Source organism: Gadus morhua, chromosome 5 (assembly GCF_902167405.1).
Source record: "Gadus morhua chromosome 5, gadMor3.0, whole genome shotgun sequence".
Classification (NCBI taxonomy): domain Eukaryota; kingdom Metazoa; phylum Chordata; class Actinopteri; order Gadiformes; family Gadidae; genus Gadus; species Gadus morhua.
The window spans coordinates 8,753,504-8,770,703 of NC_044052.1; the positions used below are offsets into that span (position 1 = coordinate 8,753,504).

General features: G+C 43.9%; 1 protein-coding gene and 1 long non-coding RNA gene across 6 annotated transcripts in view; both read left to right on the top strand.

Moving 5' to 3' along the window:
- The first annotated feature begins 3,095 nt into the window (after positions 1 to 3,095).
- The window catches only part of ralgapa2 (Ral GTPase activating protein catalytic subunit alpha 2), a 108,771-nt gene continuing 94,666 nt past the window's right edge, over positions 3,096 to 17,200 (top strand). For 2 of the 5 annotated variants that reach the window (XM_030357152.1, XM_030357153.1), the window contains exon 1: positions 3,101 to 3,440. In XM_030357152.1, the coding sequence (XP_030213012.1) occupies positions 3,335 to 3,440 (106 nt within the window). In that variant the 5' untranslated portion in view covers positions 3,101 to 3,334. Of the gene's footprint in view, positions 3,441 to 17,200 lie in introns of all 5 variants that reach the window. The other 3 variants (XM_030357150.1, XM_030357149.1, XM_030357151.1) reach the window with 3 other exon arrangements.
- Positions 11,483 to 16,342, top strand: LOC115544289 (uncharacterized). Its single transcript, XR_003976830.1, has 2 exons — positions 11,483 to 13,903; positions 14,060 to 16,342. It is a non-coding gene; the product is annotated as an uncharacterized LOC115544289 (long non-coding RNA).

Here is a 17,200-nt window from a genome sequence, read left to right on the forward strand (position 1 = left end):
TGGAACAATAACGGATTACACCAGAAAAATGCACAATAATGTAGATGTTAACATATGGAATGCAAATGTGAAAGCTAACAGTGACACTGCCTTATGTGTCAGTGAACCTTTAACACACAGTCAAGCATTCTTACATTCGTCTCTTTGTGCCCAGACCGTGCTCTCTGCACAGGATCTCCATTCCGCCACATTTTATAGCTTCCTAGCCAATCCGTCTTACACATGTGTGGGTGGTCTGACAGCACGGCGAAGATCTTCTCGTCTCTATCGACCGCTCCAGATCTTTTCTTCTGATCTTTTATTTCCATATCTGAATTTCCGTGCCTCAGAATGTAGGCTTTCTAATTTGTTTTCGGAAGGATTCACCTTAATGTGTTTTAATGGGATAGTCCTGCATTAGCGTTTAATGGCACTTAATTGTACAAAAAGGAAACCATAACCATAACCACACAAGGAGAGAAGTCAAGTATTTCCAAGCTCTTTAGAAGAACAATTTAGAGCAGACAAGTGCTTTTCAAACCTTGGATTGGATTCAGTCCGAACGCCTGGTTGTTAGAAGCGGGCTCCTACATTCATGAGGCTACAGTGCCACCATCTGGCCGTGGGAGATAGATAAACGTCACAGCGGCAGCATGCCGTTTATAGCATGCGGTTAAACTTTCAGCCCTGCATCGAAACACACACATGATTTGTATGTATTGCGCCCAAAGCATAGGCGTAATATTATTTTAAGTATTCCTATTCGTACATACACACTCAAATATTCTTCAAAATCCATACACCATCTTCAGTAAAGCCCACCAAATAAGTTAATTCCATTACTCGATCATGAAGTTAAATTGTCTTAGCCTGTAATATCTTTGCAACACTATTTAGCTTGCCTCAAAATGCTTGCAGGTGCAGCACATAACAGACATGCAGCCAGATATTCAGCCCTATTATTATTGTTGTGGATCGATCATTTTTAGGTCCATGCCATTATAGATAATGAGCAAAAGCCTGCACTTCAAGAACGCAGGAGGCTTGCCAAGAAGGAATGGTGATTACAATCAATTAAGACTGATGACAAAGCACCAACAATAACCCAGTGTCTGTAAGGAGAGAGAGAGAGAGAGAGAGAGAGAGAGAGAGAGAGAGAGAGAGAGAGAGAGAGAGAGAGAGAGAGAGAGAGAGAGAGAGAGAGAGAGAGAGAGAGAGAGAGAGAGAGAGGGGGGGGGGGGGGGGGGGGGTGAAGACAGAGGGAGACAGGAAGACAGAAAGAGGGAGAGAGACAGAGAGAGAGAGATTGAGCTTGTGTATTATTCATGCATCCTTCTAAACTACCCTGTTTTGTGTAATCAACATCTGTTGTGATGGGCAACCTCCCCTTTTCCTCAGAATGGCCCACTTCAGATAATGAGTGTCATACCAAACTGCAGGCCAAAGGCTGATTTTACTCTTCTTTTACTCCTCCCCTTTGGCCTCCACTCTCACTACCCTCTGTTCCCTCTTCTTCCATTCAACACATAGCCATTGTGTGGAACCTTGAGAACTGAGAGAAGCCGCCTGGCAGAAATGTCTGTGCTCAATGTGTGGCGGTGCTGCTGTTAGGATGAAACAGAATACAGTCTCAGTCGTCTTTGTGGACGACGTAGACACCTTAACAAGAGTCCTCAAGGAATGTGTTTTACTCTCTTCATCAAACTCACTCTTTTATGAATCTGTCTCTACCTTGGCCACCTTTTTATATGAGCTTGCATTGTATAAACGCTTTGGATTTATCCATTGTCCATTCCAGTTTTCAGACAGCATTTATATATTTGTATATTTTCGGTTCGTTTTACCGGCATTCCTTCGTTTTCTTTGCGAAAGGGTTGAAACAAGTATTTTTGTAAGGTTTTTTGAAGGATCTATAGAAGTTGTTCCATTTAAATTAAAGGTCGGTTTATGCACCTCCTTGTGGTTATTATCAGTATCTCTTTTCCCTACAGAAGGCTGAGAAATTGCATCGACTGAATGATAGAAAACAATCAAATAGCGTTATAATCAAACGGGTATTAAAAAAGGGATATTGACAATAATAAAGACTAGATTTCAGTAAAAAAAATTCACAAGATTTCAATTAAAGTTAGAGGTAGGATTAGGATCTGCTATCCCCCAGGCTTGGAAGAGTTATCCCAAAAATGCGGTGGCTTCACACAGGTAAAAACAAAGGATGGCTTTAAGTGTTCATTATGCGCATTTTGGTGAATTTATTCAATTTTATCAGATAGCTTAACTCTCAGAATTTTCTCATTTCCAAAATGGTATTTTCTTGTCTTTTCAATTATTAGAATCCATCTATATTATTTATTTGACTTAATAATGAGGATTCTATTGGCAAGCTGCAATCTTAATTAGCCTACCCTTATCTTCAATAAACTTAAATAACCATTTTCAAACATGCATTTTGTTTGCGAAAATCTTTCAGATTCAAATGAAAATTACAGGATTTTACTAAGACTCGTCTGTATTCTATTAGGCCTAATTCTTTGCCCTGATATACATGTTGTGGAAGATATATCTTCCACAACATGTCCATCCACAACATTTTGATAATATGACAAAATTATTATCATCAGCAGTATTCTTAATATTACAATAGTCAACAAAAGTGGGACAGGTTAATCAAACATATACACGTTGTCAACTGATTGTAAAGTGCACTGACTTTAAATCGTGTATTCTTCTTTCCATACAGCAGATGGCGCTTCAGAGTCGATGCAAATAATCGACTCAAAGCATTTCCATCTTGCTGCATAATAAATAATCTTGAGTTAAACAGCATAATCTGTTAAGCATCGTGGTCAAACCTTGAGCAGAAGGGGTGTACGCTCAAACGCCGTAGACACCAGGATGAAATGCAAAATTGTTCATGTGTCTTTCCAAGAAAGACACTGTGCATGTTTCTTTTAAATAAAACATTGTTCATGTTATTTCGGTAAACTACCACGTGGTTAACAGCGAGTCTCCCATCATAACAAGGGGCCACCATAAAGCATCCACCCTGGCAACAACCACGCATGCAGGCGCTTGTTTTGTCACTGAACGTCAACACTATTTCAACCGTAGGTGCGCCATATCATCTTATAAACAAGAGGGCGTACTCACATAAACGGACCACCTCTACCGCCGCGTCTGTAGCTGCGCTTCCGTGTTTACACACCCACAAACCAGGAGGAGGACTAGCTAGCCCTATGTTTACCGAGCGAGCTCAGAGCGGGGGGTATAGAAAGTGACACTGTCACACACGGGAGGCTTATTGTATGGTCCTAAATAGATAATTTCAGGTTCCACGATTGCATTTTACAGCGGTATGTTCACTCGAAGGGGCCATGGAGACATCAAGAAATCTACACAGAAAGTTCTGGACCCAAAGAAGGATGTACTGACTCGACTGAAACACCTCCGGTCACTGTTAGGTGAGTGAAATGTCACCGAGCAATTCACACGGCGTTACCGAGACCGAGCTAGTTGTGGCTAAGCTAGCCTAGTATGGACAGCTAACGTTAATGACAGCGCTGTCACCACAACACTGCATGCTGTCTGTTGTTTTAACTAGATAGATGCATAACGTTGGCTCCCATGCATGGAGTGTTTGCCCAAACGTGCACGTCTGATGTCCACCGTACGATGCACAACACTGAATAGCATATATTGTAAATATACCGGCGCGAACTGACATTACGTTTAATGTTAGCTTCTTTATTGCGGCTAACTAGCCAGCTAACGCGGCAAGCGCTAATAGTGCCTGGCAGACATTCGTCTTTGATGAGTAGTTGACATAAACAACAATTTTATTGTATTAGAATGTGTGGACCGTCCGATAGCATGGTCCAGATTAAGTCTCATCTGCCTCGTACAGGGGGGAGTGCATGTATGGTGTTTGCTGTCAACCAGACTTCAATTAAGGGTCCTCTACCATGGGTTATTCTAGACAAAAAGCTTTGCTATCGTGGACCATAATCCCTTGTGAAGAAAATCTTCTTTTGTTATAACAGTGTATGACGGATTCATAAAAATCTTCACTTGTGCAACAGGATCTTTAATTCATTAAGCATGGTAAATGTAAATGTGTCCTTAGGCAAACTGCTTGAGTTTCTACCCATAGTATATGAGTAGTAGCACATATATTTATTTTTTGTAAGGGGATTGAGCACAATAACATTTTATTGCTTGTATACCCTCATGTCCCTGAGTTTATAGGAAGCTTTCTGATATTTGAAACATAATATATTTGACCAATTCTAACAAGATAAAAATATATATTTTAATATAATAATATATTCTTCTATGCTTATCAATGGCTAAATGAACAATCCCAAAGTAAATGAAGATAGATTCCTAGTAATACTTCCATCAAAACACAAAAGTGTGTTGGAAGTACAGAAGAGCAAGAATTAGTTGTGATTATATTTGTGCAGACCTAATGTCAACAAACCTATGTGGTCTGTTTAAAGTTTATTCTAAGCTAGCTGAGTCAGTCAGTTCACTTCGTATTTGATCCATATGTTTTACATTGGGCCTACACTGCAGTCCTATTGCCTCTTCAATAGCAAATATAAACCATAGCCTCTGAAGTCTCTATACTGCAGTGATAGCCCAGCTTCAATGTCAAGAGTAGCACTACCCAGCTTGAGGTCAGGGAGCCTGGTTCCCCCATGTGTAGTTAAAGATAAGGTTGTTCTGTTTGTCCAGTGGCTGATTATGGTGGAGATTTGTTGCTGTCTCCTTGCAATTGCCCTCTATTAGCAGTGCTTTTGGCCCTGGAAGGATTTCCTCCGGCAGCTGCTGCTTCCTCTGTGGCCAGGAAGAGCAGATAGAGATGGGTTGATGTGGAGAACTTCTACTGAAAGGAGTGTAATTTACTGAAGAGAAATGGTGATTTTGATTAAGAGAACACATTATCGTGGTCTTTTAAACAATGGCAAAGGGGAACCATTGGTATGATTGAGGAACTGGGGAGACCAACTGAAAAGCCAAATGAATCATCAAACACAATGATGGCAGTTGACTTGTAGTAACCTAACCTGTAAATGTCATTACGATTTCAAGAGATCATCCTTGTGTTTCAGTCTGTTTCAAGAATTTACCAGGAACTTCCAAGATATTGTCAAGGGGTTTCAAAGTAGAATAACTTTTGTTCGGCTGGCTTACTATGTAACCTCAAACTGACCATTTGAAGAAAAATAGAATATTTAAGACACTTTAATTTAATGCGGGCCTGAAGGAACATAACACATTTCCTGGGTCATCTTGCATCAAGTGTTGCATCAGTGGTATTGGGCTTGGAAGGTCAGTTGTGCTCTCTTCTTAGTGGCCTAGTGCTGGTTTTCTGCTCACTGAGCAGATTTGTGGGAAAGAGTGTGAAGGCTGCTGCATGTTAATTTGCCAGTCATGCCTGGCTGGAGTTGGCTGTGGCTGTTAATTACTCAGGCCCCGTAGACCACCTCTGGATGTCTAATGGCTATTTATGTGGCTCTGTTTATCTCCCTTGACTCATTATATATTCACTGTTGCATATTATCACTGCTTCAGTTTCTTCAATGAAACATAAGTTATACTTGGACCATGGAGAACCGGTTATTTAGTTGAAACAACACAAGAGAAAGTAGACCTAGTTTATGTTCTGCAAACAAACAAAACAGTTGCTTCCCCCCCTGTGGCATCCAAAATGCTCAAGCCTAACAAGTTTCTTCAGAGTTGATGGCATAGCACTCTGTGGTGCATCCCATAGAATGAGTGCTTTGTTTTCCTTGGAAATTAACAAAAGCTTTACATATTCTGGCGACCATGCAAAGTCTCTCCTTTACCCAGGCAACAAAAAATGTAAAGGTCCACACTAGAATAACAATCAGGGCTTCACTTGGGCTGTTTATGTTCAGTATACTGCTACAACTGTTCTGGACAAACCAGTAAATAAATGTAAGCTTTGTGGGAGATCTGAGAGACTGACGCGTACGGCATGGCTATTCACAAGCACGCAAGTTAAACGTGTGTGTGTGTGTGTGTGTGTGTGTGTGTGTGTGTGTGTGTGTGTGTGTGTGTGTGTGTGTGTGTGTGTGTGTGTGTGTGTGTGTGTGTGTGTGTGTGTGTGTGTGTGTGTGTGTGTGTGTTCGGCTTGTGGGCTTAAAGCTATCTCTGCACTCGTCTTTTGAGAGTACAAAGGAAGTAAGTGGGTGTTCCTTCCCTCGTGCATCTCTTCACTTGCACACTCTGAGACACAGGGTTCAGGGTCAACCTGCCGTCAGGCTGCTGTGTGGAGAGGGGAACTCACAAGGCCAACGGCCAGAAGGGAAGACAATAAACGCTCCATCAGAAGCCCCATCGAGGAGGTCCTCTGCGCGCCTCGATGGGCCTAAAATCTCTTCTTCACTTCTGGTACTCTCTGTTTCTGGAAATCCTCAGGACAAAGCTCCCCACTTGTCCTCGTTTATCTCAAGACTGCGTTGGCAAGCGAAGCTGTTGGTCCACTTGTTCTTTGAGTGTAATTCAGTTTTACTGCAAGTATATGATAAAGGGTCCTGTTCTTGATTAAAGCTGTCTAAGGGTGTTTATTTTTCACAAGGTTGCTTATTATTTGTCTGTGAGGAGCTAACTCAAGTTCAACTTGAAATAGCCTGAATTTGTACTGTGCTTTATGCTTTTTTGTTTTGTGGTTGTTCTCTTTTGTGTTGGTACCAAGTAGTGCATTTGCTGTTTTAAAGTGATTAATAAGGTCAAGGAACTTTTGTATGAAACATCATTGAATTGAACAACTCAGCAAATGGTTTTATGGATCCATGTACATTTTGAGATTGTGGCTAAGCATTGCAGTGTCATAATGCGGTTTCAACATAGGAAATGTGCAATTGCTTTCTTGCAATGTTTCAATCATGTCTACTTAACTCTGAACACTGTGTTAGCAATGGTTAGACCGTTAAACCTTATCATTTTGACAGTAATTAAGTTGCTAGGTGCTACCTTGCGGTGATTAGATGCTAAGTGTGTCGTGGATGGATGCCTTCACATCTAGATTCAGAGTTGTCCTCTGCATTCTGATGCTGGCTCTGACACATGGTCCTGATGCAGTGATGCAGTGTAGCCCCCCTCTCTCCCTTACTGCTCATTAAGGGGATTGATTGGCCGCTCCTGTTAATCACTCTCCAGTGTCTCGTGTGCTCTGGATGGTACTGGACAGCCATTAGCAGGTATGAGGCTGTGGTTGCTTATTAGATCACAGCTTCTTGATTAAGGACCTGCAAGTGTTCATCTCTGCTCCTTACCTCAACATGGCTAGACTGTTCAAAGGTAGATCAAGGCATTCAGAGAGAGGCAGAGAAAGAAACAAAGCCTTTAGGAGTTTAATTCATGCTCTATTATGTGGCATTTTGTTTGTCCAATGTTTTTTGATTTTAAGTTTGATTCTTCTAAAGCCATATTTTAAGCATTTTATCAGCTTCAATTTAAGGTTTATATATTTACACAGAGATGCATTCTACACATTTGTATTGGTTGTCCTTTTTTGTGTAGTGCTGTTGGTAATACTCCTAGAAAAATATCACTGTCCTGGTTTCTTTACAGACTGCCTGCCTAATTGCATTTTCTGTCACACCCATCAACTCAGTCCACACAAGTGCTCTTGTCTGCCTCCTGGTTCTGCCTGTCAGAGTGAATCGTAGTCATTAGGGACATGATTGACATGGTTCCTTCCTAGGGATTGGTTGTCATTCATTTGATACAAGTAGATATATTTAGTTGACTCATTATAAATGAATGGCCATTACTATTCCTAACCTAAAAGGGGCATAAAGGTAACTTATTCTAGCTGCAGCACTATAAGCAGTGTAAAGTGGTCTGCGATCCCTACAGATTTAGCATCAGTGTGTGTCGGAATAATGAAGTGCTACGTGGAGCATCGTTCTGCTGCCAGATTTATGTCTCCCACTGTGTGCAGTAGGCCAGCATGTCCAACTTGATCAATCAAGCACTGCCCCTCTTAGCATGGGGGTTTGAAAGCATACTGCTGGTTGACCTTCAGTCAAGCTGCACTTCGCTAATTTATTTGTTTATTTTTTCTTTAATGGTAGCCGCCGCACCAGCTTATCCTTGCAACGTTTATGCTGGCATTGTGACTTTGTTACTGATTTGTGAGACATGTCATGTGACTGTAGTGTCATGTGTCGTGTACACTACTCACAGAAACGCAGATACAAAGGCCCTCCCTGAGTCTCAGGTGTTGTTTATAACTTAGGCTTGATCGGTCATTTCCGTTGACTCTGCAAAATGAGTTGGTTAATATTTAATATGTTTAGTGTTAATATTTTACCAGAAAGGTCTGGTATAGGCCTTGTTGTGGGAATGTGACACATGAATGCACAAGAAATTGACCCAGGCCTGATTTAACACCCATCGTGGTTAAACTACTCTGTTTGAAAACATCCTAGGCTTGACTCTATGGGTGTGTATCTTGTTATTGTCTAGCATGGGGTTTGCTCATGTAATTAACCTTTCATCAGCGGCTACTCTGAAGCATGTATCTCGTCCACTGGCATCATGTTAATCATATCATGATAACTAAGCTCAGTGTTTGAATATTATGGTGACAAATCATATCCCCGTCGAGTATAACGAGGCTTCTTTTTTTTTTGCAATGCCCCGTTGTTCAGTCGGCCATGTTTGATTAAGACGTCACATGAAAGTCAACAAAACTAGTTTTTCCAGTTTTGCTGGTTACCTGGACGACAACCCTGTAAAACCCAGCTCTCCATATAACCAAAGCTTCTGTTCATATCTCATTATCATACAGTGCACACAGCCATTGCCTTTTCTATGGTCGGTCAACAAGCCAGTGACAAATAAAAGGAAGTATATTCTTTTATGAGCATATTGTGTCAAAGTATTTATTGAATTGACTCACTTTTGATGGACAGCATATCATATCCCTCTGCCTGAAAATGTGATTTAGAGAACTCTTGTGTCGCTGATTTAAGATTTCATCATGTAGTAGTGGATTGCATTATCTTTTCCTCCCATTACAGCATGTCTAAGCTTTCAATCATCATCATCATCATCATCTGCTCTGCTTAAAGGCTCCGAAGTGTTAGAAAAACCAAACTCTTTTATGGCTTAACTCAAATTGTCACGCACTGTAGGAAAAACGCTGCATTTGCCGGGAGTTTAAATGTAACACTTAATTAATCTCCAGTTTATTGATGTTTTTCAATGGTGTCCTTGTTTATTGCACACAGTGTGATACTTAAGGTGGATTAAGGCGAGTATTTAAACACCAGCTAAGGAAGAGAAATACTGGACATTGGCAGTTTAGTCCCTCCCGAACGCCCAAGATGCCAAGATCAGCCACTATTCGATCAATGAGCCTACACTGTGTCAGGCCTTTGCCAATGCTAGACGGTTCACACTGTGCTATGGGTACACGCACATGGCCAGACCTCAATCTGTTGCACAGCCAGACACTGTTGTCATGTGGAGAGACATCCACTCAGTGTTTGGCACTGCGGTGCTGAAATCAAATCATATGCACCATAAGTCCTCTGATTGCTGGACAATAATTATTCATCTTGTGTGTTTATGTTTTTAACGATAACTCGATTAGCAATTACTATGCCACAGAGTGCCACTCAGTGGTTGCAGCAAAGAGGCTAGTCAAGCCTGTGGACATTTCATTGTAAAGTTTATCCTTCGTGACAGTTCAGTGCACCACATACAAATCAAAATCCGCATTGTGCAACTGTTTGTAGTAGGAGTCAGTACATTTTCACCGGCTATTTAAACACAGCACTCTGAGTAGATGATGATGCATGACATCCTGACGCTCTGGCGGCGCTAAATCTATACCTACAGGTACCGTCAGTCATGCTGCCACCGTGCACACTCAGACCCAGCTGTGGACAGGGGATTTATCCGCTCAACCAGCAAATTAATCAGATCACTCTCTTGTCAATACTGATGAGGAGTGCTGTTGGGATGGGCGCCCGCTCGGTGTGACTGGAGACCCTGATGTAATGCAGTGGGGGACTGAATTATGACCGACATATCGGCCGGCTCCTGGGGGGGAGTTCATTGAACAGCACAAGGAGCAGATGTGTGTCATGTAGACCTGTTAAGATGGAGGCTCATTCACTGCGCTACCTAACGGCACTCTCTTTAAATGACACCATGTGACACCCTCCTCTCGCTCAGCCCAGCCGGTGGCCATGGATTTATGATTAACCTTTCCTCAGCAAGGTTCAAAAGTCAACCTGCCGCGGCGGTGACATGGGGCCGTCAAGGGCTCTGAATGGTTCCATAGGTAGTTGTTTTTTTCCTTCTGCCCTCGCTGGCCATCGCTCAGTTGGAAATCGAACGTCCCCGTGGTGCAGGCTGGGATTGATATAGAACGGACTGCTGCGCACTGCTGCTAGACGGGGAGGAGGCTACTCAAGGGAAAGCAATAGGAGGGGGAACCTCCTGAGAGCATTTATATTCCAATCAAATGTGATCATTTGGAAGTGTCCGAGCTCGGCGACGTTCTTATGTTCCATCAATGGCTCCTTTCTCAAGCCGTGTGTGTGAGTGTTTGTGTGTGTGTGTGTGTGTGTATATGTGTGTTAGAGTGAATCAGGTTCCCTAATAAACACAATATTTGTGTTTTCCTGGTGATTTGGTTTTTGGGCTGTTTGTGGTTGTCCTGGAAATGGATAGGAGGGTGTCTATTTTCGCTCCCTCTGGCAATCCTGTAAACCATTCTCTGAGTATTCATTATCTTCTAAAGAAAAAAAGGATATTATCCATCTTCTGCAGTCACTTATTTCCACCATGTCCACGTGTGTGCATAGACAAAAATCCTGCTTTGTGCATCCATCAGCCTCCACATTAGCAGCCACCCCATGTCTCCCTGCTCTCTGCTGGTGCCCCCACAGGCTTCCCTGTGCCTGCTCTTTTAAAGAGAACCCCTCTGTGTCTGCTCTCCGCTCTCTGCCAAAGGAACCTATCACTCCCCTTCCTTTCTTTTCCTCCCCCTCTCCTTTCTTTTCCTCCCCCAGCTCCTTTCTGCCAGGAACTGAGTGCACCTGCGGCGCTAGCTCTCCCGGAGCTAATACTAATGAGGCTGAGTCTGATCAAAGGCCTGATGGGGCTTTTAACCCACCTCCGAGCCCCCCCAGGGGGGTTAAATATCATTTATCACACTCTACAGTACATGGGATTTCTGGGTCGCGAATGGCGTCGCCACCACCACCACCACACACATGGCAGGGCTGATCGAGTTTAAACAGTGATCTGTGGGCAGGCAGGCTAGACATGTTTGCCCGGGTAAATATGCCATAGGTGCCACGTGCTGCATGACCTTCACCCATTGATTCAGCCGACACGGTGGACACGCGCAGTGTGCACACACAACTGGGTGCACTGCACACCCAACTGGCTGCACACACTCCTAACTGTTGGCTCGGCAAATCTAGGTAAACGGCGGCTCATTCGATTAGAATGACATTAATTCACCGTGAAAATGTTTTTCCTGAATGATGGGATGGGTTAATTTTAGCGGTGCGAATTTGTTGTGTATTTTATTTAGAGGTAACCTGCAATCAGGTTAAAGCCCTGCGACCCTTGGCCTCGTATGTCGCTGTGACGCACACAGAGAATCTGAACTGATGACATCTGCCATGATGTGATTGTGAACTCTCCATGAGCCATTCGAGGGGCAGGGGAACACTGTATAAATATGTTCTGCCTGACATTTGGGTGCGATCGTTTTCCAGTGAGTGCGGGGAATCGGTGGGAAAGAGAGCAGCCCAGTGATATCGGCCTCTACCAGATTGCGATGAGGTGAAGCCCACCGTGTCTCTCTCCTGAATATTTCATTACGGCCATCAGCGCGGGCAGCAGGTTGTTATTTCCCAGCAGCGCCCCCCCCACATGCTGTGAGCAACAGCTGTGCTTCCCTGACAGCCGGCCGGAAAGACCTTCCCCGCATCACAATACAACCCCAGCCCGTCAGCTCCAAACCTGCCATGGCTCCATCCTCTTTCGTCTTTCCTGAGAAATGCTAAAAAAGAATGCATATTTTAATAAAAATGTATTCCCTAGAAGGAATCCGGCCTGTTCACCAATAAGAGGGATGCTGTTGGGAACCTTTTTAGGAAACGTATCCCATGCCCCACTGCTGAAACTGACAACACTATTTATTATTCATTCTTGTTGACCGAGCTCACTATGAATGATGTGTACTCAGTGGTTTTATTTCTCTTGGTAAAAACATAGCGGGCTACTGATCCAACATGGTGTAGAGCCTGTGTTTCCATGTGGAGCAGCAGCCGACCCGTGGGTCTGTCCTCCTCCATGAAGCTGAAACCGTCCCTGGTGTTGCGTTGCTCGTCTCCTTTCTCGGCCTCCCGAAAAGCCCCTGTGCTCCGTGGTGGCAGGTTGCTGTCAGGCTGTCGGATCACATGAGCACGCGCTTCTCTGCCAGACACTGGATTCTCAAAACAAGTCCGCGGAGGATGGAACCATCATCCAAGTCAGCTCTGCCCGGCCGTCAGTCCCCCCCTCCCCACCCCGGTTCGAAAACACAACACTTCCCCTCCCAGTACTAGTACGCTGGAGACAGCATCCCCCTTCAAGGCATCTGTTGACAGTGACACAGTATCTGAGCTCTCTCTCTCTCCTTCCTCTTTGCTGAGCAGGAGGAAGGGCATTTTAAGGGGCAGATTCATGAGTTACTCATTACTTTGGATCTGCTGCTCTTCAAGGTTTATTTATCTACATATACAAGGAGATGTACGCAAAAAGTTTGCTGTCCTTGTTTTTCATGAATGGCTGTTAAGATGGTAGAAAAATAACACTCTCCTGTTTTCTTAACAGACAGGCCTAATTGCACTTTTTGTCACACCCATCTACTTAGTCCACACGCGTGCTGGCGTCTGCTGCCTGGTTCTGCCTGTCAGAGTCAAGCTTAGTCATTAGGGACATGATGGAAATGGGGATTTGTGGTCATTCATTTGATATATGTATACATATTTATTTGACGCTGAACTAAAACTGGCATATGTGTGACATATTCCAGCGTCAGCCTGATAAGCAGTACAGTAAGTGGCCCGCACTCCCTGAGGAACAGGCATCAGTTTTTTTGGAGTTCATATTATATTGGTTATTATCGTTTCTGTATCTAAAAATAGGTAGAATCTTTTACAACCTTTTCTTGAGCTTCAGGGTTTCATTTACTGTTGAAGCAAGCCATACTGATGACTATATCAGACTGTACTGGGGAAGAAAAATAAATTATCGATCCCTCTATCTGCATTGTCAACATATACAATATATTATTGTTTTAATGATAATTTAACACCAATCGTCAACATATCCACGCTGTGATTTGGACTGTATCATGTAGGTGTTATTAAATTGTGTCCACAGGGCATGTTGGTGTTTGTCCTGGGTGGTATTATGGCTTAGGCTCCGCCCTATTGCATTCCTGGAGGCAGCAGAACTGGTTCTGTGTCCATCCAGAGCACCGCTGCCAACCTAGACCTCAGTCTAGGACTAAGAGAAAAACAACATCAGGGCCACCTGCTAAATGCAAGGCAATTATTGGCTGTGGCGGGAAAACGCACTATAGCCATTTTTAGCTCGGCTTGATGTGTAGCTTGGTGTGTGTTTGCGTGTGCGTGTTATTACATTTATGTAACCGCTGTTTCAGTGGTAGGTCCAGATTTCCATCTACCTTCAACAGCGACTGGGGGCGGGATGTGAAAATTAGTACCGCAGGATCCATTGGAAATCCTTGGGAAGAGGAATTTCGAGGCTCTAGCTTCTAGGAACACCAAGATTAGTGTACTACCGTGTGGGCCTTGAAGTGTCCACTGTCTGCAACCCTCGTCGGCCAAGCTCCAAACGACTAGGCATGGTAGGCTGCCATCCTCCTCCTCCTCCTCCTCCTCCTCCTCTTTAGACTCAAGCATGCTATCACAAGACTGCTCATCTTCGTCTTGCATTCAGGATTTTTATCTTTTTTTCTTTCACCCCGCTCCTGTGGTCTCATCCCCTCTCCGTCGCGCTCCAGGGGCTGGCCAGGGAGATCGACACAGATGGTAGAGCAGGGAGAGCGGAGAGTGGAGAGGGCTGGATGAGAGGCACTTTGACGCCTTTCTGACAAGCATGAAGCATGTCAAACGGAACACACACACACACACACACACACACACACACACACACACACACACACACACACACACACACACACACACACACACACACACACACACACACACACACACACACACACACACACAGAGGGTCTAATTAATGGAGTTGAAGCTTCACAATTAGATTCTAGCTCAATGATTTCATTTCCCATTTGCAGGTTGCTCTGATCAGTTCTTGCTCGATCTCCATTTTCCAGAAGGCACATGGAGGCCTATCCTAGCAGTCAGTGGCCTATCACTGGTATAAATCTGGCAGGCAAACCAAATGGTCAGTGTCACAAACGTATTCATTAGCCTTTTTCATGAAAGATGGTTCACAATGATAATGGTACATGTCCATTATCCTGTTTCTATTTTTTCGCCTGGATTGAGGATCTTGTTGGCAAATTATTCAGAGATTCAAATTTAAAATTTGTCATTTCTGTCAGGATTATGCACTTCCCACAATATGGGAGGAGGTATTCCAGTTCTGCTTCGGTATTCATAGCACAGCAATTTCCTCAATATACAAGAATACAAGCCTGTATGGTAGCCGACTAAATACTCAATACTCATCTACCGCAACTGACACATTCCTTGTTTGTTTATCTTTATAGAAGGATTTCCTTCTTCTTTCCTATCTCTTCTTCTTTCTCACCCGACCCATCCTCCCCTTCACCTCGGCTTCCCGTCATGGGGCCGTTCATGGGGTTCTGTTCAGGGGACAGCTTGTGACTCCACAACTAGCTGGCCCGCTGGCGGACAGGAAGGCCAGTCCGACAGACGGAGCAGCGTCTGATGAGCCCCGGGCCATGTGCCGGCTCCAGATAAGAGGTCCCCTTCAACTCTTTGGGGCGCCTCAATACCACTGGGCTCACTGCTCTGTCATCAGTCCATACCTCACCTTGTTTTTGCGTTTGTATAACACGTCAGGGATACTTTTAAAATAGTTAAATCTTTAATTATATTCATGTTTCCCTGCAATGTGTGGTTATGATATGAAGACCGGACCGGGAGCATATGTTTCCTACTAGTAGTCTAGTGGCTAGCAGGCCCGTTATTGAGACCGCTTTATTGACTCCCTATATTGGCAATTCTATATTCTCTTTATATAAGAAGACACATCAGCTGATGTTGAAAGGCTTAAAGTGTATAGTGAGGCCTTTATGACCTAGTATTATTTACTTTGTTTATTATATTAAGCATGTGATAGTCCACTTGGACCAACAATACTGATTATTCGATTTGTAGAGAACTAATGGCTTTTTTAATTGCAAATGTAAATTACTGAGTCAACAATGAGTTATGAAAGGCAGTACAGGCTCAGATTTGAATGCAGAGCACAAATGAGGATGTGGCAGCATTTTACACTTTAATGCTTGTAGGAGCGAATATTATTTAATGAAGTGTTGTCTCCTTTGGGGAAGTGTGTGTGTGTGTGTGTGTGTGTGTGTGTGTGTGTGTGTGTGTGTGTGTGTGTGTGTGTGTGTGTGTGTGTGTGTGTGTGTGTGTGTGTGTGTGTGTGTGTGTGTGTGTGTCCAAAAAAGATAACAATCGTCGATCTAAAGCACAAATGTGATAAATGAGTCTCTTCGTGTTTGAGAATGAGAGTGCAAAAGAATGATGTCAGTTGATGCCAAACGGATAAAAAACATTGTTTTTGCATGCACACAAACACACACAAACACTGTCTGTGTGTGACCCCTCATTGATTCCGGACTTGTTGTTATAGTAGTCTTAAGTAGAACAGGCTGACCTAACAACTCCACGATGTGACACAGCCTGCAGGTATATACCTGGCTCTGATATAACCCAGTTAATCACGTCTTCATTCTCATCAGCATTTCTCTGCATCAGTGGCAGAAGGAGAAGCCATCAGCGTCAACAGATAGGGCTCCACTTTCACAGTTGAATAACAATATTCAGAGAACGCTTGCCCCCCTGCATTTAAACTCTAAAACAACCATAATGACTAAATAGGATTCAGTGCTTCACTTGCAAACTTTTCTAAACGGGGACTTAGTCTTGCTTACATTGTGTACTTTCCTTTCTTTTATCTGCTTAAAGCGGTGTTATGTTTGGTGACATTTAATCCCACAAAGCCTGAATAGGCCTAGGATCTTCCATACATTTTTTTTGTAAACACTGCTCATGGATTTGGAGATAATGCCTTGCAGCTTGACACTTGGCACATTGTTATGCATTATGCAAGCTTTCTGGTTCACTGCAAAAAGGAAAGATCTAGCCAAGATGCTCTGTAGCCCGATGCAGCTTTTCCTGCGTGTCCAGCTTTGCTTGGCTGTCCAGAGACACAGGCCTGTCAGTTGTTTCCTGTGCAGCTGCAGTCTAGCTCCTGTCCCTTCAACATAATGAGCCTCTCTCCAGGGAACAGAGTCTCTAGCAGGGAGGACAGGAGCTCTGGCTGGGGAGGTGAATTTGCCTATCAATCAAGCTCTTTTGCGTTTGTTTGTGTGTACGTGCACGTGGGTGCCCGCGTGTGTGTGTGCGGGCGTGTGTGCTGTGTACATTATATAAATATATGTGCTGTACTTGCAAGTATTTTATCTCTGTGCATTCACTCCAAGCCCGTTAAACAAAAAGGAAAAGTGTCATTACCACGGAGTTACGATGTCTTCATTGTCCCCAACATTAATCTCGGCGCCTCGGGAACGTTGTTTTCTGACACGCTGCCCGTTACGTGCCAGCCCTCCTCCCTGAGCACGGCGGCGGCTGGTAAACGTCCAGCGTGCCATGCGGGGCGTGGAGACGCGCAGCAGAAGGTGAGCCTTAATTGCTCGGTTAGAGTGCCAGCGCTCCTCCCCTAGCCTGTATCTGATCATCCAGGCCCGGGACGCCTCTCTCATTACCGGCGTTGTACGTGAGACACCCCGGTCGCCCGCCCAACACCCTGCTTTAGGAAGCGTTCCGATACCGCGGCGCAAACGTCTCCCTACTTGTCTTTGTGTCCCGCGGCCGGCCTGCAGTTTCCCTCCTTGAGGGCGGTGGTGTCTGTGTGTGTG